The sequence below is a fragment of the Zeus faber genome (assembly GCF_960531495.2).
Source record: "Zeus faber genome assembly, chromosome: 2".
In the NCBI taxonomy this organism is placed as follows: Eukaryota; Metazoa; Chordata; class Actinopteri; order Zeiformes; family Zeidae; genus Zeus; species Zeus faber.
Window position 1 is genome coordinate 2287222 of NC_137189.1, and position 24839 is coordinate 2312060.

At 41.4% G+C, this 24839-nt stretch overlaps 2 protein-coding genes across 2 annotated transcripts; both read left to right on the forward strand.

Annotated features, from left to right (window-relative positions):
* Positions 1-1509: 1509 nt before the first annotated feature.
* Positions 1510-8739, forward strand: LOC307245932 (histone H3-like centromeric protein A). Its single transcript, XM_080021677.1, has 5 exons — positions 1510-1566; positions 3249-3372; positions 6178-6302; positions 6700-6774; positions 8605-8739. The coding sequence occupies exons 2-5, from the start codon at positions 3255-3257 to the stop codon at positions 8731-8733; spliced, it is 447 nt and encodes a 148-aa protein (XP_079877803.1). The 5' UTR covers positions 1510-1566; positions 3249-3254; the 3' UTR covers positions 8734-8739.
* A 7737-nt stretch (positions 8740-16476) lies between these two features.
* LOC307247916 (histone H3-like centromeric protein A) lies at positions 16477-23710 on the forward strand. Its single transcript, XM_080024060.1, has 5 exons — positions 16477-16533; positions 18221-18344; positions 21154-21278; positions 21676-21750; positions 23576-23710. The coding sequence occupies exons 2-5, from the start codon at positions 18227-18229 to the stop codon at positions 23702-23704; spliced, it is 447 nt and encodes a 148-aa protein (XP_079880186.1). The 5' UTR covers positions 16477-16533; positions 18221-18226; the 3' UTR covers positions 23705-23710.
* Positions 23711-24839: the final 1129 nt, after the last annotated feature.

Here is a 24839-nt window from a genome sequence, read left to right on the forward strand (position 1 = left end):
GAGCGCCTGACGACACAAACGACAGGGTCTAAATAGGGACGACCAAACGAGACACAGGTGAAACATATCACCTAATGAGGCAGGGTAATCAGGAACAGAAATAGGTGAAGCAGAGCAACCCTGAAAAGGCAGTACTGGCGGCATCTAGTGGCCGATGCCGGTAGGCCCCGGGCGAACCCTGACAATAGGTGTCAGCTAAGCCTCTGTCTTGCCATAAATCTAAACATTTTCGCTTCTCTCCTCGCTGGGCCTCCTGTACGCAATCTAAAGTTGACTTTCTCCGTGTAACTTTCAAATAACATACGTTAATGTTATTACCGCACTTTCATTTTTGGGAGCTCAGTGACCTATTCACCTCAAACCTTCCAGACACCTCAACTGTTTAAATGTTTTATAAGAATATTGATATTTGTGTCATGCGGTATCCAAACACAACCAAAAGGACTTGAATAATACCTTTAAGGTGAAATGGATAAAAGAATGTTTAAAAGCACCAAAATCATTATGGTATTTCATTCCACACAACATTTGAATGAAGTAGGTCTTAATTTTTTTTTATGTGCATTTATAGCATTGCAAGGTACCGTGTACAACTATCCAAATTCTATCAACAAGCTATTCTATTCTATTCGATGAAACTTTTCTTAAGGAGAAAGCTTTCCTGTTACGTTTTAAGAATTTAGCATAAATTCATACCCACTGGTGTATTGGAATTAATAAAAAGCAACACAAGGATCTTAAAGTTGCATGTACTCTATATATAAATGGTCTTGATATTTTGAGCAACAAATGCTCTAATAGACATATTAGGGAATGTTTCCACCATACTAGGAAAACAACATTTAGTGGAAAATCATTAACATCAACTGGAGCAAGGCATGGCTTCATGCTGTGTAACTCATCTTTTCTATGGTTGCCCATAGAGTATTACATTCTGGAAAGACTTTGAGAATTATATATATTGTGCAAAACAACACATGCGATTATCATTGAAGGGAATTATATTGTCACTTATTTTTAATGTAAAGATAAAAATGGATGTACTATTGTTAACCTTTTAATTTTATTAGGGAAATTTAATTAGGCAAAATTTCTTAATTCAATGCCATCTTTTATGTTGTTTCAAATTAAAGTTGAATGTTATTTTGAGTCTCTTAAATTTGTGACTAATAAGAAAAGCACGTCAGTAGTTGAAATGTACACAGAAATGTTTATCTGAAGAAGTATGTCACCAAATTGAATCTATTTTTCTATTTGTATTTTTTACATATCTCTTTTTTTAATCAATAGATTTGATCAATGTCTTATGTTTGTATTCCTCCTTATAAGGACTGCTCATGTGTATATATTTGTTTGTGTTTGATCTGGTGTGACTGATTGTTTGTACGTTCTTACAATAAAAAGAACCATTCTCTGTGTCCCTCTGCGACCAAGTCATGGCCACGCCCACTCGGTTGAAGCTGATTGGATCAGCGTGTTATGGACTGGAACTGCGTGGTTTGAATTTGTGTTCCAGACCACTTCTTCTGCGGCTTGACTTCAGCTCAGGGTTTCAAACTCTATTCTGTGAGGATTGTTCCTTCTTTTTATTCATATTTATTCCACTTCATGTACTCGTCTGATAAAGTAACGTCATTTAGCTTGTTTCTGCGACGCTAACTAGCACTTTAGTATCTTTATTTACTGGAGCTCATTCCAACTGCGTGTAAGTTAGCTTCCGATTCGGCAGTTAGGGGAAAGTTAAGAAAAGCGTAACGCTGAAGTTAGCTTCCGATTCAGTTTAACGCTGAAGTGAACAGCCGATTGACAGCCTCTGTTTTCATGGTCCATTCAAGTTCCTCAGAGTTTTTAGACTTTTTCTTTTGTGAACGCAGACCATCTGAAACCGTGTCTACCGTATCTGTACTTATAGTAGTCAAACTACTGTACGTGTAGCTGTCAAATCTGGACTAGATTATATTGAGAAGTTCATATGGCATTTCTAAGACAATTTCAGATTTTTTTCAAGTATTATTTATTGTATTTGTGAAGACAGGAACAAGGTGGATTTTATTGAATTATATCCACACTGCCAAGTCCTTTATCAGGACCGGGTATATATATATAAACAACGACTGTACTTACAATTTGCACTGAACCTAATGATAAACAACAAACCTAAAAGCCCAGAGATTAAAAAACCCAAATCAATAAATAACCCCCCAAAAATAAACCTAATGATAAACATTAAATATAAAATAGTGTAAAATTATCACTGTCAATCCATGTTGTTTTTTCCCCCACTTTCCATTCTTCATGGTTTTATTTCTGATCCATTGATTTGTTTTTCTCTTGAGTTGGAGGAGAATATGTTGTGTTCTTTTTGGTGAATGTTCCTCCATATCAGCAGTTTACTGACCACACAGTGCTTTAGCTCAAGAAATGTTATCCCTGTATTAGACCGACAAAATGTATTTATGTAATATACCTGTTAATACATGTGTATCTATGTAACAGCTTAATTTCACCCCCAAACACAAGAAGATCTCTCGATCTTAGGATGGGTTCTTTTGACTTAAGCTGAAGGGGTTTCAAGATTTGTCTACCCAGCCCTTTCCCTGAATGTTCATGTCTCAACATGTAAAGACATTAATAGCATATTTACAAACTTTGTGTGGTAAAATAAGCACTATCATCTGAAGAAAGCAATTCTTCCTGGATCCAAAGCTGAGGGTGGCGTTAAATTATTGGATTTCATGGACTTGAATAATACCTTTTTAAGGTAAAATGGATAAAAGAATGTTTAAAAGCACCAAGCTCATTAGGTATTTCATTCCACACAAATGTTTTAATTAAATAGATGTTTAAATAAAATATATATATGTATTTTATGTCACTAAAACTGTGGCGTAAAATAACACTTATACTTATTGCAGAAGAGATATTTATTGAAGATTGGAACATGAAGATTTTGGTTGCTGGTTCTTTTGCCTCAATATAAACTGATGGAAACGCAGCCCCTTAAATTTGGATGGAAACATATTAACGTTGAATCTTCACGACTATTACAAAATTGTTGCGCTCTGCTGAAATAATTTGTGACAATCAGGTGATGATGTCATAATTGTGAGTGGTCTAATTCACCTTGGTTGCCTTTCATTTCTTTTTCATGTGGCGGACCCTGCCACCAACAATGCAACCAGCATATAGAGGGGCAACACGCAGAACGCTAATACATTTAAAGTTGCATTTTATCTTATGACTTTCAGACTGAGATGCGTCACGATGCCAGCCACCGGAAAGGGCGGGTCCCAAAGCGCCGGCCCACGGCCCCAGCTCCAGCCCCGGCCACCCCCTCCACGTCCCGGTCCCTGAGGCGGAGTAGCGTCTCTGGTGAGGAGGAACAATTTGGGATCTGTCAATAACATGGATAGAGATCTCATAGATAGATAGATAGATAGATAGATCCAAATTATTATGCAAATGATATTTTTCTCTGATTTTCCTAAATAGTCGATGCAAAATGAGAGCCAGTATAATTTTCAAGTCATCAACCGTTAGGGTATAATTCAAATGTTATTGAACAAACCTCCCAATGATAACAGCATATTTTTCAAAAATAAAAAACTCAAAATGCACTGTTCCAAATTATGCACAACAGAGTTTCAAAACATTTTCTAGGTTGTAAAGAACTGAAAATCTAACCCTAACCATGGAAGAAAGTGGTCAGTCAGAAACTCTATATACTTTGCCGAGGTCATTTTCACACCTTCAGGGACCCTAAAGGGGTCTACAAGCTCTCTCCCCATGATTCCTGCCCAAAACATGACTCCGCCACCTCCTTGCTGACATCGCAGCCTTGTTGGGACATGGTGGCCACTACGTCCACTACTCCATCCATCTGGACCATCCATAGTTGCACAGCACTCATCAGTCAACAAGACTGTTTGAAAATTAGTCCTCATGTATTTCTGGGCCCACTGCAACCGTTTCCGCTTGTGAGCATTGGTTAGGGGTGGCCGAATAGTAGGCTTATGCACAACTGCAAGCCTCTGGAGGATCCTACACCTTGAGGTTCGCTGGACTCTAGAGGCACCAGCAGCTTCAAATACCTGTTTGCTGCTTTGTAATGGCATTTTAGCAGCCGTTCTCTTAATCCGATGAATTTTTCTGGCAGAAACCTTCCTCATTATGCCGGCACAAACCCGTCTGTGCTGTAAATCAGCCACAAATCTCTTCGCAGTACGATGATCACGCTTTAGTTTTTGTGAAATATCGAATGTTTTCATACCTTGTCCAAGGCATTGCACAATTTGATGCTTTTCGGCAGCAGAGAGATCCTTTTTCTTTCCCATATTGCTTGAAACCTGTGGCCTGCTTAATAATGTGGAACATCCTTCTTAAGTAGTTTTTCTTTTAATTGGGCTCACCTGGCAAACTAATTTTCTAGGTGTCTGAGATTGATTTCAGTGATCCAAAGAGCCCTGAGACACAATACCATCCATGAGTTAAATTGAAAAACCAAAAATGTAATGTTTATGACACTTAAATCCAATTTGCATAACCATTTGGAACGCGGTGTAGATAGATACACTGATGGATGGATACATAGGTGGACAGACAGACAGACAGACAGATTGATAGATAGTGTCACAGCAGCTCACATCAAATAATAGCCAAATAGTATTAAGAATGACAATATCAATAGATTATTATGCATACAATTATTATGCATCGTGCATTGCTGCCTGGGTCCAGGTAAGTCGCGTTAGTCACAAATTACCTTTCCGAGTTCCTGTGAAACGCAGCATCGCTTCCTATCAAGCCAAATTTCAATTTTCTGAGTTCCCATTGAACGCAGCATAGTTCAAACTAATTTTCTGAATTACCATGGAACGCAGCATCAGTTTCTGTTGTCTCTCGTCTCGACCTGGCACATATCCTGCGGGAGGCAACCAATACACACCAGTGTAGTCTAGACTGCAGCGCACCATGCACCTCACGCCATGCGAAAGCCCCCCCAGACAAACAACCTGCACATACAGTATATAACTAATTGGATGATGATGTCACAAAGCACCCTGCTCCACCACCCCAGCACGCCCCGCTCTGCCAACCCAGGTCCCTTCCTTCGGCTACTTCCAGCAAAAAAGCAAAAATTTGAAAAAAACTTGGCGTAATTTCATTAGCTTCAGGACCAGGCCGCTTTGTAACATCATCATCCGAAGTTATATAAATCTGAGCCACGTTTCAAAAGTCATTCCCTTCCAGCCACTTGCCAGTTGACACCTAGACAGACAACTTGAGCCGGGGCTGCCTTCAAAGGGAATTCGGAAAACGAACACATGCTGCGTTTTGCAAAACCACGGAAGCTATAATCGTTCAAAGAACACGTTTTTCGCACCACACAACGTTCTGAGAACCATTGGTGGAACTGAGCTTTTCTTTTGTGTCTGCACTGCGTCGTCCAGGAACATTTGTCATTATTAAAACACCGTTCTTCAGGGATATTTAAACTGAATGGCAGAAGAGCAACATGCAGTGACATAAGTGTGCATTGATCGGTCCTGACGTAAGTCCACAGTGTTCGTAACCTTTGTAACTTGTGCTGCATGTCACAGAACCTGTAAAACTGTAATATGTACCTAAAACGACTAAAATGGACCCTGTGTATTATAAATAATAATAATAATAATAATAATAACAATTATTTGTGACACTTAATGTTCTTCCTTATCTTTATTTGTCACATGACACACCGCACTACCACAGCACACGCATATATATATGTGTATATATATATATATATATATATATATATATATATATATATATATATATATATATATATATATATATAAAACACACACACACACACACACACATGCTTTTTGGGTGGTAGCCAGTAAAATGTGGCCTCTGCATTTCTCCCATCCTGGCTTGTCCTTCCTCCGGGGGGGCAGCCAGGAGCAGTGGGCAGCATTCGTCGACGTGCCCGGGGACCTGGTGCCAGGTGTCCATCGCTGGTCAGACAATGGTGATGTGTGCATGTTTTTGGTGGGGGTCCTTACTGATGTTAGGTGGAGGAAACCCCATGTGTGTTCTTATTGGAGCGGTAAATTAAAAGCGAATAGAGGAGGACCCTGACCTTCAGAGCTCTGAAGACTTTGTTTGTTTGTCTGTTTGTTTTTCTCCCAGAGCACCAAGCTTCTTCGACCCCGAAGAAGAGGAGGTTCCGTCCCGGGACCAAAGCACTGATGGAGATCCGAAAATACCAGAAGAGCCACGACCTGCTACTGCCGAAAGGACCCTTCGCCCGCCTGGTACCACACATGCTAACTGTGGTGCCCGGTGCATGACTGCAGAGGGGATCAGCTGGCCTAGCTCCTGTTGAAATTAGGGAAATACACTTTCCAGCATCTTGTGCTAACTGTGTTAGCTCAATGCAATGGCTGCAGATGCAATAGGCTAGCCTAGCTCTTGGATAAATTAGGGAAATACACCCTCCAGCCTGTTGCATCGCATCTAAGTGTGTTAGCTCAATGCATGGCTGCAGAGGGAATCAGCTAGCCTAGCTCCTGTGATATTAGAGAGGTACACCTTCTCGTATCTCAAAGGCTTTTTGAGAGAAGAGATGTGTGTATGTCAGAAGAAATATGGTGGTCTGATTATTTGCATCTGTGTGAATGCGATCCAGCAGTGATGTTCTCTGATCTTCAGGTTCGGGAGATATGCCAGAACTTCTCCTTCGGGGTGATGCGGTGGCAGGTCTATGCTCTTCTGGCGCTGCAGGAGGTGAGACCACCGGGTTCTTCACATTCTAAACCCCCACTGTGAACAAGCTGTGGTTTATTCCAGTTGGCAGCTAAAAACTCCTTCCTTAAAGTGATAACTCAAGGTTTTGGGGAACTTGGCTTTTTGTCGTTATTACCCAGATTTAGACGAGAAGGTCGTCACCAGTTTCATCCCAGTGCGTCCAGTCCAGAGACGGCACTGGACTGCATGCTAAATGTGTTAGCATGATAAGCACGTGCAATGCATGGCTGTAGAGGGAGCTAGCCTAGCTCCTTTGAAATTAGAGAAGTAAACCCTCCAGCGTCTCAAGTATCACTTTAGTAGTATGTTGAAGAAAATTATGAATCACTATTGCCGGTGAAGTCAGTGTCTCAGTTTAAGTGAGTTTATTTTGGCTGTAATGATTCTGGGATGATGCGTTGCAGTTTTTATCTGGCAACCTAAAACTTGCAGGATATCTTTATGAAGGTTATGTGTTATTTAAGAAATGGAAATACTACTACTAACAACAATATAGATCATATTAAAGTCTCATCGTGTGATAAATCCCCTTTATCCGGTTGGTGAAGCGGCGTAACTGCTGAATTTGTACCATTTTTGTGAGGGATGCTCAGATTTTTTGGCCGAGATTCGCCCTGTTGACTACTATCGGCAAATAAGATGACATTCACCGATGGCAGTGACCGATGTTGATCCAGGGTTTCCCACACACAGACGTGACTTGGGCAGGCCACCCAGGTATATTACGTGGCTGCCAATGGTATTTGGCGATCCATTTGACCATTTTTATTGTTTTGTTATTTTATTTTTTTTTATCCGTCCAAGCAAACGATGCCATCTGTGATCGATTTTAGAAGACGTGGACACACTGCTCTCTGGATCACTCCAAGCAGGAAGTAATGCTGCATTCACGGGAACTCAGAAATCTGTAAATGATGCTGCATTCAGCAGTCAGCCAAATTGTTATTTTCAACATCTGCCCAGAATTTCATAATCAGTGCATCCCTACATTTTATACCAAATGACAAGTACCCGGCCAAGGGTACAATGAGGTACCAAAGAGCACGAGCATCATTGTTGCGCGTTGCCGTGTAGATGCTATGGGTTGGGCGGGGACCAAGTGCACAAACCACTTGGGGAAACTGAAAGAACGACTGTCAACATTACAACGTCATCCTGAGGGAAGAATCTGAGTAACTAGTAAAGAGCAGTAAAATGCAAATAAAAAGTCTTATATCTATGTGTCAGTGCAGGGTTGATTACATACAGTATATAGTCACGATTCTGTGCAAATTGTCGCTGTAAACATTATGAAGAAAAGGTATTCAAATAGTCCAAATCTTTGGTCAGAGACAGCGCTATCTCCTACCATGAATCCAACGCCACCTGGTTATTTTTGTAGTCAAGCGTGGATGGATCACACAGTTTGTAGCTGTGCCTTCGCACAACCTTCCCTTGGAATGCATCAATCTTGAACTACCTGAGGCACGCGGAGTTCCACAATTTGTGAGGTGCGCAAAATCGCCGTGTGGCGCTGTCGCAAGCACCGCAATGACGACGTTTATGGTGCGCGCACTGAACGACATTACGGCTACGGCGACTATAAAGCAGGCTTTAGAATACAAGTCATCGTATCTCGAAAGGCGAAATGCTGAACTTCATTTCTTAAGAGTGTAAAGTAGGTTGCATAATCTTTTAGAAATGCACATTTGGAGTCGATACTTCTCTTCACTGGTTTAGAATAATCTTAAACTGTTGTAGAAGAACACCTTCTGCAAATCTAAAGAAGAGTTTTGATTGAAATGTTCCTTTTCACCCTCCTCCTCCCAGGCAGCCGAGGCCTTCCTCGTCATGAGGTTCTCTGACGCCAACCTCTGCGCCATCCATGCAAGGCGGGTCACGCTGCTGCCCCGGGACATGCAGCTGGCCCGCAGGATCCGGGGCGTGGTGGGCCTGTGAGGGTGGGGTGGGCGGGTTCTGTTCTGTTGAACTGTTTAATAATTGTAATTATTAATTAAACTAATTCCATTTCTGGTATTTGAGGTTAAATATTTTAAATAAAGTTAAAGCGTATTCAGACCTTGTAGTTCCTTTGCTTTGTTCCGATTTCGGGAATCCTGAGGCTTTTGTGGCATTTGTGCCGATTCCTGGAGCATTCACCCTTCTAGATAAGTTTGTTTGGGCATATGTGAAAACAGCAATCGCACTCTGTTCCAGACCAAATCAATCGCACCGATACAGCCTAGAGAGGATGGCCTCTGCACGCTTGCAATCCTTTCATGGAGTTGTTTGTTTGCAATGAGAATGCAACCGACTCAACAAACCTGGAGGCGTGTCCGAGGTGTGGACTGTAATGCGATACAACACATGCACGCGCAGAGGGAGAGAGGGGAAGTCGCTGCACGCCCTGCTTGATGCCACACGGTCTTCAATGCAATTCGGACCCTAGGAGAGAGGAGCGCAGCAAGAGAGAGGAGTGAAGCAAAGAGAGAGGAGCGCTTTGATGCTTGCTCAAATTGAATGCTTTTCATATATCACTGGAATACAGATGTTTCTGGATTCAGATGTCGCGATTGCCGCTACTTTGATCCTGCCCCGTGGTGGCTTTGAGATGCTAAGATTCTTTTTGCAAAAAAACCCCCACTAGCTCTAGTGCGTACCAACCACCATCAGGTGGCACATGTGGAGCAGTCCAGACCGAACTGGTATCCAAATCCCCTGTCCCACTTGCAATGGAAGCCGTTAATACACTGGCAATTGTTCCATATTGGCGTCATGGGGGATCCGGTGTCGATGTTCTGTAAAAGTCATTCCTAAATCTCCCCGCTCTCTATCTAGTATAATTTGGGAAAATGTTGTTACAGCTGTGAATGGAAGTGCGTGTGATGGAAGCAGTAACATTTCTGTAAATTGGGGGTGGAGCCGAATCCAAATGAAGCACAAATAACGTTTTTGTTTTTTTTACAAATATTTATTTTGTACGGTCTTCATATTCTTACATTTTATTAGTTTTCTTCTTAAAAATGCAAACCGGACCCTAGTCGTGCCTTTTACGGTGCGGTCGCGCTGACATTGGGACCAAGTCAGGGGGAGCAAGAGAACACGTTCAAGTTGCTTTTTTTTTTTCTTATTTGAATGAGATTAAAAGATTCCTTTATTGTTACAGCAAATATGTGTTTCAGAGGTGATTGTGAATGTTCATAATCGTACACAAGTTTACAATAGGGATGTGACGGTGTAAAATTTTCACGGTACGATAATCGTACTATTCAATATTACGATTTTCGGTACATCATGGTATCAGGTGTTGTGTCTGTCTGGATATAAATATGTACGTACATATTTTGAATATTTTGGAGGGGGCATTTCAAGATTCCTTTGGGTGTAACGACAGGCCGTCTGGACTTTGAGAGAGAATTTGCTCGCCTCCCTCTGACACCTAGTCTTGGAAAATGAAGCTAATGTAACAGTTGGAGCTGGCTAAGAGAGCAGACAGCCGTCTCTTGCCTTTGTCTCTTGAAACCTTCCCTTGCTGTGAACAGCAAGGCACCCCAGCCAAAATGGCTGGATCAGCAAACTGCAGGCCATTTGGCCCAGGAGCTTTACATGACCTGTACTCTCTTTCCCTAAAGAGGAGATTGGACTGAAAATGTATGTTAATCAATGTGTAACCACTTTTAGGTGATTCTGCAGTAAATGATACCACTCTCATCTTTGGGAGATGAATATTGACGAAGTGAGGCACCGTATGATAAATGTGTTAAACTGCTCTTTCCATTTGCTGTGCTCGGATGACCCCAAGCGGCCAACATTGGTGTTACCCCAAGCACTTATTGACATGTACGATTTTCCTTCTTGCATTCCAAAGATTCATTCACATATTTGAATGTGCGCGGACACGCCGTGGGCAGGACGTGGGCTTAGTCACAACACTGCCCGTACTACTGCCCAGAGCTCAGCAGTACGGAAGCCTACAGGACGTGGGCTTGGCTGTACCGCCTCGTGGAGCTCGGCAGTACGGAGGCCCCCAGGACTCGGACCTAGGCAGCAAAGAGTTCAGACACCGCGCTTAGTGGGGAACGAGGCGCCACTGAGCACAGCTGGGAGCATCAACAAGAGAGGGGGCAGCCCACTGTGTGTACAAGCATTTGAGTATCCGAGAGAACGGTCAGCTCAGCAACCTCCGACCGTGTGAGGGTAGCATCAACGTGAAAGAGAAGTTCCCAGGGGGACAAAACGAACCATGCAAAGATGTGGGAGAACATATCTTCAACCACTCAGTTGACAATGACAAACTCACGCCCTCAGCCGAGGATGAGGCCTTCTTCGATCATGAATGGAGGATTCATCAAGGACGACGGTAACAGTTGGGCCTTATTCTGCAAGCATCAGCATCATCATCATCCCAACAACAGCGACCAGGCCCTCTAACGCTTTGCCACTCTGCGGACTCTAACGAGGAAGCCAGAAATGTAGGATCACTTTGTGGAATTTATGAAGAATATCTTTCGCAGTGGACATGCCGAAACAGCGCCCATGCTGAAAGATGGTGGGGAGCCCTGGTATCTACCAGGCTTTGGAGTCTACCACGTCTACCTCGGGGTCCAAGTTTGCTGCAGGACTGAGCCAGTTGCGATCAAGTGTCATTCAGAAGACAGAAGGTTGGTGCACGCCCGTTACTTCCTGGCCAGTTCAATGAGAGGGACCCGTTCAATCACCAATGGTGACAAGTCCAGATTCTAGCGAACAACTTCTGGGAACGGTGGAAACGGGAGTACATTGGCGACAAAGTTCATGTTTAAGATTAAGGAACTGGCAATGAGACGTAGCAAGGCGATTAAAAAATAATATAGCTCAAGAAATCAGTATTGTGGACGAATTGAACACCTGAATGATTGAAAATAATCTTAAAGATGAAGAAATAAAAATGAAAAGAGTGAAGGAGGACATAGATAATACATACTGTATGTGGAAATGGCTAAAGGGGCCTTTTAACACTCTCGAGAAAAATGTTTGGAACTGGAGAAAAGAAACTAGTTACTTCTTTGCCTTAGCAGGCATGCCCAAAGTCCGGCAGGGCTGTTTGCCAAGCACTGCAAACCTTTTACTGAGGGTTAGTTTATTAAAGTCTGCGTGATGAAAATGGTGGAGAAAATTTGTCCTGAAAAAAAACAAGACTTTGCCAATGTTTGCCTGGCACGTAGCACTGTGGCACGGAGGATTGAAGAAATGTCATCTGATATCAAGAGACAGTTAGAGGCAAAAGGAGTGGAGTTTGACTTTTTTTTTTTTCGTTAGCCTGCGACGAAAGCACGGATGCATCTGACACCGCTCAGTTACTGATTTCTTTTGAGAGTGGACAATGAAATGAACGTGAGTGAAGAGCTTCTTGACCTCCAGAGCCTTAAGGACCAAACGACAGGAATACATTTGTTTGCTTGTGTTTGTTCCGCCGTAGATGACATGAAACTACAGTGGAATAAAATCACTGGGATTATTACGGACGGCGCACCTGCCATGGTTGGTGAGCAAAGTGGGCTATCGACCCTAGTCTGTAAAAAGGTCAGCGAAGAAGGAGGCACAGCTATAAAACTCCATTGTATTATTCACCAACAAGTTCTATGTGCCAAACATCTCAAATATGACCAAGTTATGAAACCGGTGAGAAAGGCTATTAATTATATTCGCTCCAGAGCCCTGTGTCACCGTCAGTTTCAACAGTTTCTGATCGACATCCACGCTGAATATGGAGATATTGTGTATCATAATGACATAAGATGGCTCAGTCGGGGGTCTGCACTGCCGCGATTCTACTCTCTCAGAAAGGAAATCGGACAATTCTCGGCACAAAAAAGACAACCGATCCTAGAACTCTCCGATGCTGTTTGGCTGGCTGATTTTGGATTTCTGGTTGACATAACACGACATCTGAACGCGCTGAACACGAGCCTTCAAGGGGAAAATGCAGTGCTAAGCCAGTTGTATTCACACATCAAAGCTTTTGGGACAAAGCTGCTACTTTTCCAAAGGCACCTGTCACAAACGCAGCCCAATACCACACATTTCCCATCGCTGCAGGAAATGATGACCAGTTTTCCAGCAAATAATATCACCGCCCAAATGAGGAGGTATGCAGCAAACATCTCATCTCTGGCTGAGGGGTTTCAACAGCGTTTCAGGGATTTTGCAGCTATTGAAACAGAGATCACACTTTTTTCCTCTCCTTTTTCCGTGGATCCTAATGACGCTCCAGCCCACCTGCAGCTGGAGCTTATTGAGCTGCAGTGTGACGTGGAGTGTCACAGTCAGCACCAGCAACTCCCTCTTGTAAACTTTTACCGCCGGCTGGACAAAGACAGGTTCCAAGAGATTCGATCATTTGCTAAGAAAATGCTGAGCTTGTTTGGCTCGACATACTTGTGCGAGAAGACGTTCTCGCTTATGAACATTAACAAGAACCGCGTGAGGACAAGACTGAGTGACTCTCACCTGCGTGACATCTTACGCATCAAAACCACTGTTTTTGAGCCAGACCTGCCCTGTTTACTGCAGTCGAGATCTCAGTATCACCCTTCACATTAATGTAGGTCAATTATTATTTTTTATTCTTCTGAGGAGAATAAATACTAAAGTCTCAGTGAATTAATTTTTTGTAATGATCAAAACCACAGTTTTGTCAAATTTCAGTCATTTAATTTGACTATACTATCCTTTGTCAAAATGCACGTTGATGTGATTTGTTAAAACAAAATCAATAAATACATGTTTCAAAAAAAATTCAGAGTCAGATTTCATAAAATAGTTCATTTGCATTTAATTTATTATTATTTTGACCTTTTATCTAACCTGATAAGGCAATTGACAACAGATTCTCATTTGCAATGTCAACCTAGCTGCACACAGCAGAGTAAAACAAAGCAAAATAAAAGCAAATAAAATACAAAACACGTAAACAACAAACCGTACAAAGTGATATAGTTACATATTTACATGTTCATTTACAATGGTAATGGTTCAAAGAATGTCAGGCTGAATGGTCGGCCCCCATACATTTTCACCTCACCAAATCTGGCCCTCTTTGCAAAAAGTTTGGACACCCCTGCCTTAGAGAAACAAAACTGGAATAGAAATAATATTATTGCCCTTAAGATTAACGATAACATAATTTCCAACCCTCTGGACATATGTTTGTTCATTTTATAGTAATACATATAAATCAAATTCCAAGGTTAGTGTTTGTGATAGATTTATTGACTCATTTAAAGAATTTACAGCCACTATCTCAGAACACTTTAAGCTAAATTGTGAACGATCAATCTCAAAACTCGAAATGTCAGAGGCAATTCATTCAATGAAATAGGAGAAGTCACTGATAGGCTTCATTGAAAGTCCTTTATGGGAATAATTTAAAGAATGTATTGCAAAAGAAATGCCCACAACTATGAAACAGGCTATAATAACTAATACCTAAGCCTGATGAACATCATTTTTGATAGAAAACTGGAGACCAATTAAAGTCCTAAATACAGATTACAAGATTATCTCATTGACATTTGCTCAGCCTCAAAAGAAAGGTCGAGATCATAGGTGAAGCCCTTCTCAACAGGCTTTGTGACCAACCATCGCATAGATCCTAATATAGGACTTGTTCTTGATTTGCTGGATCACTCTGATAAGATTGAAACTGATGCTCTTATACTATTTTGAGACTTTCATAAGGCATTCGATACTTTAGAACATTGTTTCTTATTTAAAGCACTCCAAACTTTTGGCTTTGGGAAAAACGTAGTATCGGCCGTTGAAATGTTTTATAAGAATGTTGACAGTTGTGTCATGCGGTATCCAAACACGACCAAAAGGATTCCTGTTTTGGGATCAGTTCATCAAGGATGCCCAATTTCACACTTTTTGTTTCTGATTGTGGTTGAATTACTGTCTTAACATGTTTTACATAATCCAATTATTAGAGGTTCATCTATTTTTGGTAAAGAAATCAGATTGACCCAGTAAGCTATAAATACAGCCTTATTTCTAAGGGATAAACATCAAATTGAACATGCCACATCTCTAACAGACCAGTTTTTGGATGCATCAGGTTTAAAACTCAGCAAATCTAAACGTGAAATTGTATGCTTGTATCAGACTTACAATGTTTTTAAATGTAATATATCTGTTAATAAATGTGTTGAGTATCTAGGTATTCATATTTGTAAGAACTTCATGGAGCGCCAACAGCTTAATTTCTCCCTCAAGCTGAAAAAGACTAAAACAATATTGAACTTATGCCTTCAAAGGGATCTCTCGATCTTACGAAGGGTTCTTTTGACCTCAGCTGAAGGGGTTTCAAGATTTGTCTACTCAGCCCTTTCCCTCAACGTTCATGTTTCAACATGTGAAGACATTAATAACATATTTACAAACTTTGTGTGGAAAAATAAGCACTATCATCTGAAGAAAGCAATTTTTCCTGGATCCAAAGCTGAGGCTGACTTTGAATTATTGGATTTCATGGACTTGAATAATACCTTTAAGGTGAAATGGATAAAAGAATGTTTAAAAGCACCAAAATCATTATGGTATTTCATTCCACACAACATTTGAATGAAGTAGGTCTTAATTTTTTTTTATGTGCATTTATAGCATTGCAAGGTACCGTGTACAACTATCCAAATTCTATCAACAAGCTATTCTATCACATAACTTTTCTCCACATAAGTCTATCATATGGAACAATGACTGTATTACTAAAAGTATTTACAAAGTTAGGTTGACAGAAACATCATCTTCCTAAAGGACTTATTTCGCTCGAATGGTCAACTACTTAACGATGAAACTTTTCTTAAGGAGAAAGCTTTCCTGTTACGTTTAAAGAATTTAGCATAAATTCATACCCACTGGTATATTAGAATTAATAAAAAGCAACACAAGGATCTTAAAGTTGCATGTACTCTATATATAAATGGTCTTGATATTTTGAGCAACAAATGCTCTAATAGACATATTAGGGAATGTTTCCACCATACTAGGAAAACAACATTTAGTGGAAAATCATTAACATTAACTGGAGCAAGGCATGGCTTCATGCTGTGTAACTCATCTTTTCTATGGTTGCCCATAGAGTATTACATTCTGGAAAGACTTTGAGAATTATATATTGTGCAAAACAACACATGCGATTATCATTGAAGGGAATTATATTGTCACTTATTTTTAATGTAAAGATAAAAATGGATGTACTATTGTTAACCTTTTAATTTTATTTGGGAAATTTAATTAGGCAAAATTTCTTAATTCAATGCCATCTTTTAAGTTGTTTCAAATTAAAGTTGAATGTTATTTTGAGTCTCTTAAATTTGTGACTAATAAGAAAAGCACGTCAGTAGTTGAAATGTACACAGAAATGTTTATCTGAAGAAGTATGTCACCAAATTGAATCTATTTTTCTATTTGTATTTTTTACATATCTCTTTTTTTAATCAATAGATTTGATCAATGTCTTATGTTTGTATTCCTCCTTATAAGGACTGCTCATGTGTATATATTTGTTTGTGTTTGATCTGGTGTGACTGATTGTTTGTACGTTCTTACAATAAAAAGAACCATTCTCTGTGTCCCTCTGCGACCAAGTCATGGCCACGCCCACTCGGTTGAAGCTGATTGGATCAGCGTGTTATGGACTGGAACTGCGTGGTTTGAATTTGTGTTCCAGACCACTTCTTCTGCGGCTTGACTTCAGCTCAGGGTTTCAAACTCTATTCTGTGAGGATTGTTCCTTCTTTTTATTCATATTTATTCCACTTCATGTACTCGTCTGATAAAGTAACGTCATTTAGCTTGTTTCTGCGACGCTAACTAGCACTTTAGTATCTTTATTTACTGGAGCTCATTCCAACTGCGTGTAAGTTAGCTTCCGATTCGGCAGTTAGGGGAAAGTTAAGAAAAGCGTAACGCTGAAGTTAGCTTCCGATTCAGTTTAACGCTGAAGTGAACAGCCGATTGACAGCCTCTGTTTTCATGGTCCATTCAAGTTCCTCAGAGTTTTTAGACTTTTTCTTTTGTGAACGCAGACCATCTGAAACCGTGTCTACCGTATCTGTACTTATAGTAGTCAAACTACTGTACGTGTAGCTGTCAAATCTGGACTAGATTATATTGAGAAGTTCATATGGCATTTCTAAGACAATTTCAGATTTTTTTCAAGTATTATTTATTGTATTTGTGAAGACAGGAACAAGGTGGATTTTATTGAATTATATCCACACTGCCAAGTCCTTTATCAGGACCGGGTATATATATATAAACAACGACTGTACTTACAATTTGCACTGAACCTAATGATAAACAACAAACCTAAAAGCCCAGAGATTAAAAAACCCAAATCAATAAATAACCCCCCAAAAATAAACCTAATGATAAACATTAAATATAAAATAGTGTAAAATTATCACTGTCAATCCATGTTGTTTTTTCCCCCACTTTCCATTCTTCATGGTTTTATTTCTGATCCATTGATTTGTTTTTCTCTTGAGTTGGAGGAGAATATGTTGTGTTCTTTTTGGTGAATGTTCCTCCATATCAGCAGTTTACTGACCACACAGTGCTTTAGCTCAAGAAATGTTATCCCTGTATTAGACCGACAAAATGTATTTATGTAATATACCTGTTAATACATGTGTTAAGTATCTATGTAACAGCTTAATTTCACCCCCAAACTCAAGAAGATCTCTCGATCTTAGGATGGGTTCTTTTGACTTAAGCTGAAGGGGTTTCAAGATTTGTCTACCCAGCCCTTTCCCTGAATGTTCATGTCTCAACATGTAAAGACATTAATAGCATATTTACAAACTTTGTGTGGTAAAATAAGCACTATCATCTGAAGAAAGCAATTCTTCCTGGATCCAAAGCTGAGGGTGGCGTTAAATTATTGGATTTCATGGACTTGAATAATACCTTTTTAAGGTAAAATGGATAAAAGAATGTTTAAAAGCACCAAGCTCATTAGGTATTTCATTCCACACAAATGTTTTAATTAAATAGATGTTTAAATAAAATATATATATGTATTTTATGTCACTAAAACTGTGGCGTAAAATAACACTTATACTTATTGCAGAAGAGATATTTATTGAAGATTGGAACATGAAGATTTTGGTTGCTGGTTCTTTTGCCTCAATATAAACTGATGGAAACGCAGCCCCTTCAATTTGGATGGAAACATATTAACGTTGAATCTTCACGACTATTACAAAATTGTTGCGCTCTGCTGAAATAATTTGTGACAATCAGGTGATGATGTCATAATTGTGAGTGGTCTAATTCACCTTGGTTGCCTTTCATTTCTTTTTCATGTGGCGGACCCTGCCACCAACAATGCAACCAGCATATAGAGGGGCAACACGCAGAACGCTAATACATTTAAAGTTGCATTTTATCTTATGACTTTCAGACTGAGATGCGTCACGATGCCAGCCACCGGAAAGGGCGGGTCCCAAAGCGCCGGCCCACGGCCCCAGCTCCAGCCCCGGCCACCCCCTCCACGTCCCGGTCCCTGAGGCGGAGTAGCGTCTCTGGTGAGGAGGAACAATTTGGGATCTGTCAATAACATGGATAGAGATCTCATAGATAGATAGATAGATAGATCCAAATTATTATGCAAATGATATTTTTCTCTGATTTTCCTAAATAGTCGATGCAAAATGAGAGCCAGTATAATTTTCAAGTCATCAACCGTTAGGGTATAATTCAAATGTTATTGAACAAACCTTCCAATGATAACAGCATATTTTTCAAAAATAAAAAACTCAAAATGCACTGTTCCAAATTATGCACAACAGAGTTTCAAAACATTTTCTAGGTTGTAAAGAACTGAAAATCTAACCCTAACCATGGAAGAAAGTGGTCAGTCAGAAACTCTATATACTTTGCCGAGGTCATTTTCACACCTTCAGGGACCCTAAAGGGGCCTACAAGCTCTCTCCCCATGATTCCTGCCCAAAACATGACTCCGCCACCTCCTTGCTGACATCGCAGCCTTGTTGGGACATGGTGGCCACTACGTCCACTACTCCATCCATCTGGACCATCCATAGTTGCACAGCACTCATCAGTCAACAAGACTGTTTGAAAATTAGTCCTCATGTATTTCTGGGCCCACTGCAACCGTTTCCGCTTGTGAGCATTGGTAAGGGGTGGCCCAATAGTAAGTTTATGCACAACTGCAAGCCTCTGGAGGATCCTACACCTTGAGGTTCGCTGGACTCTAGAGGCACCAGCAGCTTCAAATACCTGTTTGCTGCTTTGTAATGGCATTTTACCAGCCGTTCTCTTAATCCGATGAATTTTTCTGGCAGAAACCTTCCTCATTATGCCGGCACAAACCCGTCTGTGCTGTAAATCAGCCACAAATCTCTTCGCAGTACGATGATCACGCTTTAGTTTTTGTGAAATATCGAATGTTTTCATACCTTGTCCAAGGCATTGCACAATTTGATGCTTTTCGGCAGCAGAGAGATCCTTTTTCTTTCCCATATTGCTCGAAACCTGTGGCCTGCTTAATAATGTGGAACATCCTTCTTAAGTAGTTTTTCTTTTAATTGGGCTCACCTGGCAAACTAATTTTCTAGGTGTCTGAGATTGATTTCAGTGATCCAAAGAGCCCTGAGACACAATACCATCCATGAGTTAAATTGAAAAACCAAAAATGTAATGTTTATGACACTTAAATCCAATTTGCATAACCATTTGGAACGCGGTGTAGATAGATACACTGATGGATGGATACATAGGTGGACAGACAGACAGACAGACAGATTGATAGATAGTGTCACAGCAGCTCACATCAAATAATAGCCAAATAGTATTAAGAATGACAATATCAATAGATTATTATGCATACAATTATTATGCATCGTGCATTGCTGCCTGGGTCCAGGTAAGTCGCGTTAGTCACAAATTACCTTTCCGAGTTCCTGTGAAACGCAGCATCGCTTCCTATCAAGCCAAATTTCAATTTTCTGAGTTCCCATTGAACGCAGCATAGTTCAAACTAATTTTCTGAATTACCATGGAACGCAGCATCAGTTTCTGTTGTCTCTCGTCTCGACCTGGCACATATCCTGCGGGAGGCAACCAATACACACCAGTGTAGTCTAGACTGCAGCGCACCATGCACCTCACGCCATGCGAAAGCCCCCCCAGACAAACAACCTGCACATACAGTATATAACTAATTGGATGATGATGTCACAAAGCACCCTGCTCCACCACCCCAGCACGCCCCGCTCTGCCAACCCAGGTCCCTTCCTTCGGCTACTTCCAGCAAAAAAGCAAAAATTTGAAAAAAACTTGGCGTAATTTCATTAGCTTCAGGACCAGGCCGCTTTGTAACATCATCATCCGAAGTTATATAAATCTGAGCCACGTTTCAAAAGTCATTCCCTTCCAGCCACTTGCCAGTTGACACCTAGACAGACAACTTGAGCCGGGGCTGCCTTCAAAGGGAATTCGGAAAACGAACACATGCTGCGTTTTGCAAAACCACGGAAGCTATAATCGTTCAAAGAACACGTTTTTCGCACCACACAAAGTTCTGAGAACCATTGGTGGAACTGAGCTTTTCTTTTGTGTCTGCACTGCGTCGTCCAGGAACATTTGTCATTATTAAAACACCGTTCTTCAGGGATATTTAAACTGAATGGCAGAAGAGCAACATGCAGTGACATAAGTGTGCATTGATCGGTCCTGACGTAAGTCCACAGTGTTCGTAACCTTTGTAACTTGTGCTGCATTTCACAGAACCTGTAAAACTGTAATATGTACCTGAAACGACTAAAATGGACCCTGTGTATTATAAATAATAATAATAATAATAATAATAATAATAATAATAATAATAACAATTATTTGTGACACTTAATGTTCTTCCTTATCTTTATTTGTCACATGACACACCGCACTACCACAGCACACGCATATATATATATATATATATATATATATATATATATATATATATATATATATATATATATATATATATATATATATATAACACACACACACACACATGCTTTTTGGGTGGTAGCCAGTAAAATGTGGCCTCTGCATTTCTCCCATCCTGGCTTGTCCTTCCTCCGGGGGGGCAGCCAGGAGCAGTGGGCAGCATTCGTCGACGTGCCCGGGGACCTGGTGCCAGGTGTCCATCGCTGGTCAGACAATGGTGATGTGTGCATGTTTTTGGTGGGGGTCCTTACTGATGTTAGGTGGAGGAAACCCCATGTGTGTTCTTATTGGAGCGGTAAATTAAAAGCGAATAGAGGAGGACCCTGACCTTCAGAGCTCTGAAGACTTTGTTTGTTTGTCTGTTTGTTTTTCTCCCAGAGCACCAAGCTTCTTCGACCCCGAAGAAGAGGAGGTTCCGTCCCGGGACCAAAGCACTGATGGAGATCCGAAAATACCAGAAGAGCCACGACCTGCTACTGCCGAAAGGACCCTTCGCCCGCCTGGTACCACACATGCTAACTGTGGTGCCCGGTGCATGACTGCAGAGGGGATCAGCTGGCCTAGCTCCTGTTGAAATTAGGGAAATACACTTTCCAGCATCTTGTGCTAACTGTGTTAGCTCAATGCAATGGCTGCAGATGCAATAGGCTAGCCTAGCTCTTGGATAAATTAGGGAAATACACCCTCCAGCCTGTTGCATCGCATCTAAGTGTGTTAGCTCAATGCATGGCTGCAGAGGGAATCAGCTAGCCTAGCTCCTGTGATATTAGAGAGGTACACCTTCTCGTATCTCAAAGGCTTTTTGAGAGAAGAGATGTGTGTATGTCAGAAGAAATATGGTGGTCTGATTATTTGCATCTGTGTGAATGCGATCCAGCAGTGATGTTCTCTGATCTTCAGGTTCGGGAGATATGCCAGAACTTCTCCTTCGGGGTGATGCGGTGGCAGGTCTATGCTCTTCTGGCGCTGCAGGAGGTGAGACCACCGGGTACATTCTAAACCCCCACTGTGAACAAGCTGTGGTTTATTCCAGTTGGCAGCTAAAAACTCCTTCCTTAAAGTGATAACTCAAGGTTTTGGGGAACTTGGCTTTTTGTCGTTATTACCCAGATTTAGACGAGAAGGTCGTCACCAGTTTCATCCCAGTGCGTCCAGTCCAGAGACGGCACTGGACTGCATGCTAAATGTGTTAGCATGATAAGCACGTGCAATGCATGGCTGTAGAGGGAGCTAGCCTAGCTCCTTTGAAATTAGAGAAGTAAACCCTCCAGCGTCTCAAGTATCACTTTAGTAGTATGTTGAAGAAAATTATGAATCACTATTGCCGGTGAAGTCAGTGTCTCAGTTTAAGTGAGTTTATTTTGGCTGTAATGATTCTGGGATGATGCGTTGCAGTTTTTATCTGGCAACCTAAAACTTGCAGGATATCTTTATGAAGGTTATGTGTTATTTAAGAAATGGAAATACTACTACTAACAACAATATAGATCATATTAAAGTCTCATCGTGTGATAAATCCCCTTTATCCGGTTGGTGAAGCGGCGTAACTGCTGAATTTGTACCATTTTTGTGAGGGATGCTCAGATTTTTTGGCCGAGATTCGCCCTGTTGACTACTATCGGCAAATAAGATGACATTCACCGATGGCAGTGACCGATGTTGATCCAGGGTTTCCCACACACAGACGTGACTTGGGCAGGCCACCCAGGTATATTACGTGGCTGCCAATGGTATTTGGCGATCCATTTGACCATTTTTATTGTTTTGTTATTTTATTTTTTTTTATCCGTCCAAGCAAACGATGCCATCCGTGATCGATTTTAGAAGACGTGGACACACTGCTCTCTGGATCACTCCAAGCAGGAAGTAATGCTGCATTCACGGGAACTCAGAAATCTGTAAATGATGCTGCATTCAGCAGTCAGCCAAATTGTTATTTTCAACATCTGCCCAGAATTTCATAATCAGTGCATCCCTACATTTTATACCAAATGACAAGTACCCGGCCAAGGGTACAATGAGGTACCAAAGAGCACGAGCATCATTGTTGCGCGTTGCCGTGTAGATGCTATGGGTTGGGCGGGGACCAAGTGCACAAACCACTTGGGGAAACTGAAAGAACGACTGTCAACATTACAACGTCATCCTGAGGGAAGAATCTGAGTAACTAGTAAAGAGCAGTAAAATGCAAATAAAAAGTCTTATATCTATGTGTCAGTGCAGGGTTGATTACATACAGTATATAGTCACGATTCTGTGCAAATTGTCGCTGTAAACATTATGAAGAAAAGGTATTCAAATAGTCCAAATCTTTGGTCAGAGACAGCGCTATCTCCTACCATGAATCCAACGCCACCTGGTTATTTTTGTAGTCAAGCGTGGATGGATCACACAGTTTGTAGCTGTGCCTTCGCACAACCTTCCCTTGGAATGCATCAATCTTGAACTACCTGAGGCACGCGGAGTTCCACAATTTGTGAGGTGCGCAAAATCGCCGTGTGGCGCTGTCGCAAGCACCGCAATGACGACGTTTATGGTGCGCGCACTGAACGACATTACGGCTACGGCGACTATAAAGCAGGCTTTAGAATACAAGTCATCGTATCTCGAAAGGTGAAATGCTGAACTTCATTTCTTAAGAGTGTAAAGTAGGTTGCATAATCTTTTAGAAATGCACATTTGGAGTCGATACTTCTCTTCACTGGTTTAGAATAATCTTAAACTGTTGTAGAAGAACACCTTCTGCAAATCTAAAGAAGAGTTTTGATTGAAATGTTCCTTTTCACCCTCCTCCTCCCAGGCAGCCGAGGCCTTCCTCGTCATGAGGTTCTCTGACGCCAACCTCTGCGCCATCCATGCAAGGCGGGTCACGCTGCTGCCCCGGGACATGCAGCTGGCCCGCAGGATCCGGGGCGTGGTGGGCCTGTGAGGGTGGGGTGGGCGGGTTCTGTTCCGTTGAACTGTTTAATAATTGTAATTATTAATGAAACTAATTCCATTTCTGGTATTTGAGGTTAAATATTTTAAATAAAGTTAAAGCGTATTCAGACCTTGTAGTTCCTTTGCTTTGTTCCGATTTCGGGAATCCTGAGGCTTTTGTGGCATTTGTGCCGATTCCTGGAGCATTCACCCTTCTAGATAAGTTTGTTTGGGCATATGTGAAAACAGCAATCGCACTCTGTTCCAGACCAAATCAATCGCACCGATACAGCCTAGAGAGGATGGCCTCTGCACGCTTGCAATCCTTTCATGGAGTTGTTTGTTTGCAATGAGAATGCAACCGACTCAACAAACCTGGAGGCGTGTCCGAGGTGTGGACTGTAATGCGATACAACACATGCACGCGCAGAGGGAGAGAGGGGAAGTCGCTGCACGCCCTGCTTGATGCCACACGGTCTTCAATGCAATTCGGACCCTAGGAGAGAGGAGCGCAGCAAGAGAGAGGAGTGAAGCAAAGAGAGAGGAGCGCTTTGATGCTTGCTCAAATTGAATGCTTTTCATATATCACTGGAATACAGATGTTTCTGGATTCAGATGTCGCGATTGCCGCTACTTTGATCCTGCCCCGTGGTGGCTTTGAGGTGCTAAGATTCTTTTTGCAAAAAAACCCCCACTAGCTCTAGTGCGTACCAACCACCATCAGGTGGCACATGTGGAGCAGTCCAGACCGAACTGGTATCCAAATCCCCTGTCCCACTTGCAATGGAAGCCGTTAATACACTGGCAATTGTTCCATATTGGCGTCATGGGGGATCCGGTGTCGATGTTCTGTAAAAGTCATTCCTAAATCTCCCCGCTCTCTATCTAGTATAATTTGGGAAAATGTTGTTACAGCTGTGAATGGAAGTGCGTGTGATGGAAGCAGTAACATTTCTGTAAATTGGGGGTGGAGCCGAATCCAAATGAAGCACAAATAACGTTTTTGTTTTTTTTACAAATATTTATTTTGTACGGTCTTCATATTCTTACATTTTATTAGTTTTCTTCTTAAAAATGCAACCCGGACCCTAGTCGTGCCTTTTACGGTGCGATCGCGCTGACATTGGGACCAAGTCAGAGGGAGC

What these genes read in the sequence shown, in the direction of transcription:
- LOC307245932 (XM_080021677.1), top strand. Translation starts at nt 3,255, where the DNA reads ATGCGTCACGATGCCAGCCACCGGAAAGGGCGGGTCCCAAAGCGCCGG. An exon ending in GAGGCGGAGTAGCGTCTCTG is followed by an intron (nt 3,373 to 6,177) that starts GTGAGGAGGAAC and finishes TTTTTCTCCCAG; the next exon opens with AGCACCAAGCTTCTTCGACC. An exon ending in AAGGACCCTTCGCCCGCCTG is followed by an intron (nt 6,303 to 6,699) that starts GTACCACACATG and finishes TCTGATCTTCAG; the next exon opens with GTTCGGGAGATATGCCAGAA.
- LOC307247916 (XM_080024060.1), top strand. Translation starts at nt 18,227, where the DNA reads ATGCGTCACGATGCCAGCCACCGGAAAGGGCGGGTCCCAAAGCGCCGG. An exon ending in GAGGCGGAGTAGCGTCTCTG is followed by an intron (nt 18,345 to 21,153) that starts GTGAGGAGGAAC and finishes TTTTTCTCCCAG; the next exon opens with AGCACCAAGCTTCTTCGACC. An exon ending in AAGGACCCTTCGCCCGCCTG is followed by an intron (nt 21,279 to 21,675) that starts GTACCACACATG and finishes TCTGATCTTCAG; the next exon opens with GTTCGGGAGATATGCCAGAA.